The 7,933-nt window shown below is 41.5% G+C and overlaps 3 protein-coding genes across 3 annotated transcripts in view; all 3 read left to right on the plus strand.

Moving 5' to 3' along the window:
- The window catches only part of LOC119412368 (protein DDI1 homolog 2), a 14,090-nt gene extending 12,003 nt beyond the window's left edge, over positions 1-2,087 (plus strand). The window contains exons 9-10 of the mRNA XM_037679359.1: positions 1,722-1,770; positions 2,021-2,087. Of these exons, the coding sequence (XP_037535287.1) occupies positions 1,722-1,732 (11 nt within the window). The 3' untranslated portion in view covers positions 1,733-1,770; positions 2,021-2,087. The remainder of the gene's footprint in view (positions 1-1,721; positions 1,771-2,020) is intronic.
- A 1-nt stretch (position 2,088) lies between these two features.
- Positions 2,089-3,567, plus strand: LOC119412763 (sialidase). The gene has a single exon (XM_037679800.1). The coding sequence runs from the start codon at positions 2,089-2,091 to the stop codon at positions 3,460-3,462; it is 1,374 nt and encodes a 457-aa protein (XP_037535728.1). The 3' UTR covers positions 3,463-3,567.
- A 1,083-nt stretch (positions 3,568-4,650) lies between these two features.
- LOC119412369 (ephexin-1) lies at positions 4,651-7,888 on the plus strand. The gene is made up of 12 exons (XM_037679361.1): positions 4,651-4,965; positions 5,049-5,165; positions 5,242-5,300; positions 5,379-5,737; positions 5,825-5,985; positions 6,079-6,231; positions 6,313-6,442; positions 6,536-6,610; positions 6,714-6,806; positions 6,899-7,047; positions 7,198-7,362; positions 7,459-7,888. Exons 1-12 carry the CDS (start codon positions 4,733-4,735, stop codon positions 7,496-7,498), a joined length of 1,734 nt encoding a protein of 577 aa, XP_037535289.1. The 5' UTR covers positions 4,651-4,732; the 3' UTR covers positions 7,499-7,888.
- Positions 7,889-7,933: the final 45 nt, after the last annotated feature.

Below are 7,933 nucleotides of genomic sequence, written 5' to 3' on the forward strand. Positions count from 1 at the left end.
CAGGAAGGCCCTTAAGGCCAGGACTTGACCTGAGGCTTAGTTCACTATATATATATAGAAGCTGAAAAGGCAGAAAGAAGCTTGAGAAAGTGGAAGGAACTGAAATGAGCTAAAAAGTGTGGAATTACCTGAAAAAGCTAAAAACAGCATCAAAACAGCTAAATAGTAGCTGAAAGAGCAGAAAAAGCTGAAACTGACAAAAGCTGAAAGGAGCATAACAAGCTGAAATTAGCATCCATCCATCCATTATCTTTACCCGTTTATTCCATTTTGGGTCACGGGGGTCGCTGGTGCCCATGTCCAGCAATCACTGTGCGAGGGGCGGGGTACACCCTGGATGGGTCGCAGGTCCATCACAGGGCCACATAGAGACAAACGAGACAAACAACCATTCACTCTCTCACTCACACCTAAGGACAATTTAGAGTTACCAATCAGCCTAACATGCACATTTTTGGTCTGTGGGAGGAAACCGGAGTACCCGGAGAAAACCCACGCATGCACGGAGAGAACATGCAAACTCCACCCAGAAAGGCCCCTGGACCGGGGTTTGAACCAAGGACCTGCTCGCTGAGAGGCAGCAGCTCTACCAGTTGCGCCACCGTGCTGCCCTGAAATTAGCATAAAGAAGTTAATTGGGCTGAAAGTAGCAGAGATTACCATGAAAAACTTGAATTTATCTGAAAACAGCTTAAATTAGCTAAAAAAGCAGTTGAAAAGGTAGAACAAGCTTAAATTAGCAGAAGAACACAGAAAGAATATGTTTGCCCAATTATGCTGGATGAATAAATGAGCAAAAAATAGTGGAAATTATCTGAAAAAAGCAGAAAGAAGCAAACACAGCTGAAAAGTACTTAAAAAAGCAGAAGGAAGCTGAAATTGCCAGAAGTGGAGAGAATACATTTTTGCTGAATTAAGCTGAAAAAGTTTAAAAGGGGTGCAAAAAATGTGGAATTAGCTGAAAAAGCTAAAATTGACATAAAACTGCTAAATAGTAGCTGAAATAGCAAAAAAATAAAAATAAAAGCTGAAACTTGCTAAATAAGGTGAAAGGAGCATAACAAGCTGAAATTTGCAGAAAGAAGTTAGAAGAAGCACAAAACTGTTGTAGTTAGCAGAAAGAATCTGAAAAGTAGCACAAAACAGCTAAAAAAAAAAAACCACATCTGAAAGTTGCTGAAAAAAGTTTAAGTTTGCACAAGGAAGCTGAAAGAAGCTGAACCAGAACAAAATGTGAAAGGAGCAGTGAAAAGTTGTAAACACATCTAAAGATTTGAAGGATGTAAAATGAGCTCAATTCATTTTCTATGATTAAAAACATGGCAGAAAAGGCTAAATATTTCAAAAAGCTAAAGTTGTACCAATACCAAAAGTCATAGCAGGACTGTCCTGAAAGAGCTGAACGTTTTAATGTATGATTTGTTGAAAGAAATAGCACAAAAATTACGGAACAAGAAAGATGCTGAAAAACATATGGAAGAAAAATGGATCGCAGTAGAGTGAATGCTTCAAAAACATTCACACATTTCTGATCATGACTGATTTGTGAAAATGCTGTAACTTGATGGTCAGGATTCAGGCTCAAGTTGTTTTTGGATGACACTTTTCACACCTGAGTGTGTGAAAAGGCCGATAGTTTGGTTGCATGCCCTGTGTGTGACTGCTAACTTTCTCCGTCCCTTTGCATGATGTGTGTGTTGTGTGCCCTAACCCCTGAGCAGGACAGCATTGATGCATTTGGAGACAGCTGAAGAGGGCCCAACCAACCAGGTACTGCACATTCACAAGTCCATCGCCAGAGCTGAGTCCATTGCTGTTTATTTTATTAGTTCGTTTTGCCTTTATTTTGCTGCTGGATGGATGTTTGTTAATTCGTTTGTGTAATAATACACCTAAAATTATTTTTAAAAATGATTTTCTAAATGATCTGTACATTTTTCTGAAATGTTTGTATTATTTAAAGATGGCGTTTACAGCGTTCCAGTTGAATGATTCACAGTTTTATTTTCTTCCATATTAGACACTGCAGAAGGACAAACTACCTCGCCGCAGCCCCCACCTTTTACATTACCCAAACATTTAGACCAAATGTCCTCCCCCGCCTGTCCTTCTCAAGACCCTTCCTGCGGTCAACTGCAAAACCCGACCCTGGATCAGTCTCAGTCTGCCCCGGCCAACATGGAGCAGGCGCTGGCACCTGGTCTCCAGGAGCATCCTCAGCCGTCGTCCTCAGCAGCTGATTCTCCTCCACCTCAAAATGTCCAGTCTCACCCTCTGCCTGTCCATAGTGACCCCAATGACCCCCCTGTATCCAGCCTTTCATCAGAAATGTCCCATACTTGTATTCCTCCTGCAGAAATGTCCACAGCGTCCCAGGATCCAAGGGGTGAGGTGCAGCCTGGAGTCACAGAGGGGGGTGTTGGAAATGATGAGGTAGACAACAGTGCAATGCACACCACAGCAGAGGACCTTTCACCCAGTCAGCCCATGGAGCAGGAAGTGACTGATTCCACAGAGACCTGTCCAGCAGCTCCAAGCCAACCCGAGTCTGTTGAAATGGAGTGTCCCTCTGTCTCCCACAGTGTGCCGTCCACTGAGAGGGACCAACCTGACGGAGACCACCGGCCCAGCTCTGACAGCATCCCGTCCCTGGCAGTTGCTCTGAAGGAGCTTCACGAGCTGCTGGTGTTCAACAACCAGGCTCAGTCCCAAACCCGCAGCACCTCCTGCTCCCCATCGTATCCATGTGGACAAGACTCAGACAAGGCCTCTGAGCCCAGCACCCCAACACCTGAAAACACCCAGCCCACCCCCTCTACTGCCATTGCAGCTGATGCAGAAACAAGTGATGCCAAAGCTAACTGTGCTGCTGCGTCTGATGAGGAGCCATGTCAGTGTCTTGTGCCCGACCTCCCTGCTCAGGAGGAGCATCTCGGTGTGGGGACAGCAGAAACTGCAGAACAAGGACCACCACGGTGCCCAGATGGCTCCAAAGAGATAACAGAAGATGAACAAGAGCAGGACAACACCATCAACATCAGGATGGCTCAGCCGGAGCCAGATGCTTCTCCTGGTTCTGAGCTGGTCCCTGAGTTCAGGGAACCACACGAGGAGCAGCCAGGAGGAGAGGACGTCGATGCACAAGCCTCCGTTACCAACATCCGAGATCATATCCAGACTTTCCTCAGCCCTTTGTCGGTGGAAGTCGACTCTCCTGCGGATGTCTCAAGCACCTCCTCCTCTGCTCCTCTTCTCACTCAGGCCCTGCAGCCTTCAACCCCAGCCCCTCTTCTTCCCTCCACGCATCCCTTTATAGAACAGTTTCCAGCTGAGCACGTCCAGAGAATCCAGGCAGCAGGCTTTTCTGCCAGGGAGGCTGTGGAGGCGCTGGAACAAGCCCACGGGGTCGTGGAGCTCGCTCTGCTTGCACTTCTGGCTCGCAGCATCACTGTGCCCACCTAAGACTCTAAAGCAATCATGTCGGCCCCCAGCCTCCCGAATCAGCATCTGTCTTATTTATATCGTGTAAAACAGGGAAATGCTCTCATGGTTTGTCATACAGAATATCCCAGAAGAAACAGGACATCTGGCAACATGTGTCTACCTATAACAGATGTGAGGTGTGTTTGCATGCAGGTGTTTTGGGTGCCCACCCATTGAACTGGTTTTTAGAGGTTCAGCATTATAGGTTGCTTTTTTTTGTTGTTTTTCATTCTTGTTTTGTTCCCAAAAATTGACATGTTCTTAAAAGTAAAAATGTTTTAAACCATTAAAGATAAAAATAATTCTCATTCATGTGGCTTAGAAATGTTTTTATGATCCTAATTTATGAGTCATGAAGTTAGTAGACTCTAAATGGGTTAGTTTCATGCTAACTTTAATGGTTGGACAGAAATTTGGGTATTTGGAACAATTTACTGATAAACCATGTTGGTGATTTTTTTTTTCTAGCCTATTTATTTAAAAATCTAAACGCTGCAGTATGATCAACTTTACAAATATTTTCCAACACTATATAAGTGGCAATCCCTAAATTGAGAAATTAAGTTATAAAAACAATGTTTTTATTCCACTTTGAACAATAAATTACTTTTTTAATCAGTATGTTTTGAAGCAGAAGGTTTATTGCACTGCCTGTGTTTTTCTCCACAGTTTGAAAACTGCATTGTGTTTTCTTTAAAAAAAAAATCTTTATTTTGTGTCAAATCCTACTTGAAAACATCCATTTTTCATTTCGAGTACCGGTATATGGCCATTTTTGTCGAATGTTTAGTGCAACAACAAATATCAAATTCAGTGGCTTTATTTGAGTCGAGGCAGATTTAATTATTTACTTTTATCTTGTATGAAATTTTAAAACTGCAAATAAAATTAAACTAGTATTTGTATAGATTTTGTGCATTCTGTGTGTTTTTTAAAGGGAGAATCTGTGATTCTAAAATAAAGCCTTAAGATTTAGATATATGAATAATTAAAAGGTAATATTTAAAATATTAATCTTTTTTTTTTAAACTTTTTTAATTAAAAATACAGCCCAGCTAAGATTTTTCTGAGCCCTTATTTGATTACGATGGCAGGGGAAGTGGAATTAAAAATCGCACACACACCTGCTGCTACTTAAACTCAGATTAGAGGCATCTCAAACTATTTAGCCTAAGTGGAGGTTTGTTCTCAGCTGCACTTTGGACAGGTTTAAAAAGAGACTTGTTGTTTTAGAGCAAACTAACTCATCATGGCTTCTTTCAGAGGAGAGCCCGGTTATGGTTTTAGAAGCGAGCTTGTTGAGGCTGCTAAGATCCCCGCTGATCTGCAGTCCTGCTTCAGAGACAGTCGTTTAGCAACTCATTTGGTTGGACAAATGCCAAACCTTAGTCTTGGTAAGCAGACTCGTGAAGGGTTTTCCAAGCTGGAAACCAGTGCTGATAATGGCCGTGACTCCATGGACCAGCTGGATGAGGTGTGCAGGTGAGCTCTGCAGCAGTGGGAACTCTCAGTTACAATTTTATTTTATTCAGGTTTTGTGATGAAACGTTTCCGTCTTGTTTTAGTCCTCCTCTGGAGATGCCTTCTGACGTGTTCATCCGCATGTGGGATCATAAGTCTCGTTCGTTGTTGCTGTCTGCACCCGAACCTCAGGAAGATCCCCAGAATGAGAGTCACAACTGGTGAGATGGGGCGTAAAAAATGTGTTTTGGCATAAACTGGTTTAACTCATGACTTTTCATCTTTTGGTAAATGTAGGGAAGATTCAGTTGAAGAAGTCCCAAATGTGACATTCCAGTCAAAGTACTTTGATTTTTGTAAGTTTTTAACTTTTTCTCTCTGCTCCTGAACTACATTGAAAAGCAATAAATGACTGCTCATCTTTCTTTTTGCAGTTCCTCTGTATCAGAACTACTCCCTGCAGGCTGTGAGAGATGAGGTGCACAAACTCAAAGACAACGTTTCTGAACTGATAAACCTCCAGTCTATTCATGGTCTGAAGGAGGTGCGCAGTCCAGAGTCAGAACCTGCAACATCTCACCGCTTTGAGGGTCAGCGGTCCCTTTTTAGCCCCCCTGGCCGTTTTGAGGGCACATCAGTGAAGTCTCCTGCTAGTCCTACTGCTACTCTAACTCTACTCTCCACTCCGTCTCAGTCTAACTTGACCTCCAGCACTCTCTGGCAGGACTTGGAAGAAGTGAAAACATCTGACCTGCTGAACGTCTTGGGACCTAAAGAGATCAGCCTGCAGGAGGTTGGTAAAGGCTCTTGTTTTGTCTTTTTGTGAAGGGGGAGATTACAAAAAGTAGAAACATTAATCTCAGTTTTTGTCTCCATAAAGACAATGTTTGAGCTGATGGGCTCTGAAGCATCTTACTTGAAGAGTCTTGGTGTGTTGGTCCATCATTTTTATGCGTCCAAAGCTCTGAAGACGACTGTGTCCAAAGTAGAGCATGGAATTGTGTTTTCCAATGTTTGCCAAGTGATGGCTGTCAGCTCAAAGTGAGTTTCCTAAAGACCAGACCACTCTTTGCTTTTTTTTTTTTTTTTTTTTTTTTTTTTTTAAACGAGGCGTGATTTTATTTTTTCTAAAAGATTTCTGACAGACCTGGAGACTCGACTGGAGGAGAGCCTGCTGATATCTCAAGTTGGAGACATTGTTCTCAGGCACTCTCAAGAGTTTTGTCAAAACTACACGACCTACGTGATCAACTCGACCTACCAGACGTCCATGTTAAACCAGCTGCTGTAAGTTCGTAGATCACCGCTGGCTGTTTTCTAGATGTCACCAGGTTTTTATTGCACGTGACTTGACTGATTTTGTTTAAGGGAGCAAAAGCAGGACTTTGCGTACGTGCTGAAGAAGCTTGAGAGCGACCCCATTTGTCAAAGACAGTCCTTCAAGTCATTCCTGGTTCTTCCTTTCCAGAGAATCACACGCATTAAACTTCTCCTGGAGGTAAACTTTAAATGGGTTTAACATGAATGCATCCTAAATCTATTGTGCTTTTTTTTTTTTTTTATTTGGTCCCCTCTTTTGTTTTTATTTCAGAGCATCCTGAGACTGACTGAGCCAAACTCTGATGCAGCCTCAAATCTTAAAAAAGCAATCAGTGCTCTCCATGAGGTACCAAAGTGTTATCTCCTTCATTCTACTATGCCAGTTTTAATCATGTGAAACCTCTTGGTGTGTGTGGTTTTTTTATTTTTTTTTTTTTTACCCTGGTTAGATACTGACTGCTTGTAACGAGAAGGCCAAAAAAATTAAACAAATTGAGGAACTTATCTGCCTGGAAATGCTGATGGACTTTAACAACATTAAGGTATGTATATCTTTTTTTATTTTTTCCCCTTCAACTTGAATAAAATGATTTTTATTTATCCTGCTGCAAATAACTTAAATGGTTTTCTCCAGTCTGTCCCTTTGGTCATAAGCACACGTTTTCTGATCCGCCAAGGACCTCTGAAGCTGCTGAATACGGACGGGACGTGGAGTAAAAAAAAGTCCTTCAATAAGATCTACCTCCACCTCTTCAATGACCTTTTGATCATCTCCTCCAAAAAGTATTCTCATTTCTGACATTTGAGTTCAAATACACTCTGCAATTTTTAGCAGCAGCATGACTAAATCTGATCTAGTTTATTATTTTTATTTATATTTTAAATAATCCAAGGTTTGCTCTACATCAGCTAAACTCATTTTGTTGTGTTCAGGTTTCGGAGGTTCATGGTGGTGGATCATGCTCTCTTCCCTGAACATGTGACCGTTGATCATCTGAACACTGAAGCTCTGGGACTTTCTCCAGACTCCTTTCTGTTACTCCTGTCTCAGAGGCAGCGAGGGCGGCGGACTGCCCTGGTCCTTGTTGCATGTTCAAAGTAATACAGAAGCGAACGACTAAGTTTATAATCTATTAGCAGTTGTGTATCGAATATCAAAATTTAATATCTAATCAATCTTTGTTGTAATTGCAGGTCGGATAAAGAGAACTGGATGAAGGCTTTGTCGCCTTGAGTGATGGGTTCCAAGGATTTTTATTTTTTTTAAACTTGTTTCATCACTTCAGTTTGCAATTATTATTTTTTTGTTTGTTCTTTAATGAAGGCACTGTTCAGCTCCATGTTAAAACACCCACATTTTGATAGAATGACCAAACACAGCAGTTGCACTCTGGAAAGTTCTTGTGACAGTTTCTGGTGTGTGGGTTTGTATTTAAAAAATGTTTTAAACTTGTTTCATCACTTCAGTTTGCAATTATCATTATTATTATTTTTTTGTTCTTTTAATCAAGGCACTGTTCAGCTCGATGTTAAAACACCCACATTTTGTTAGAATGACCAAACACAGCAGTTGCACTCTGGAAAGTTCTCGTGACAGTTTCTGGTGTGGTGTGGGTTTTTATTTTAAATTTTTTTTTTTTTTTTTTTTTTTTTTTTTTTTTTTTTTTTT

This window comes from Nematolebias whitei, chromosome 7 (assembly GCF_014905685.2).
Source record: "Nematolebias whitei isolate Nwh7 chromosome 7, NemWhi1, whole genome shotgun sequence".
In the NCBI taxonomy this organism is placed as follows: Eukaryota; Metazoa; Chordata; class Actinopteri; order Cyprinodontiformes; family Rivulidae; genus Nematolebias; species Nematolebias whitei.

What these genes read in the sequence shown, in the direction of transcription:
- LOC119412763 (XM_037679800.1), top strand. Translation starts at nt 2,089, where the DNA reads ATGTCCTCCCCCGCCTGTCCTTCTCAAGACCCTTCCTGCGGTCAACTG.
- LOC119412369 (XM_037679361.1), top strand. Translation starts at nt 4,733, where the DNA reads ATGGCTTCTTTCAGAGGAGAGCCCGGTTATGGTTTTAGAAGCGAGCTT. An exon ending in AAGAGATCAGCCTGCAGGAG is followed by an intron (nt 5,738 to 5,824) that starts GTTGGTAAAGGC and finishes GTCTCCATAAAG; the next exon opens with ACAATGTTTGAGCTGATGGG. An exon ending in TCCATGTTAAACCAGCTGCT is followed by an intron (nt 6,232 to 6,312) that starts GTAAGTTCGTAG and finishes ATTTTGTTTAAG; the next exon opens with GGAGCAAAAGCAGGACTTTG.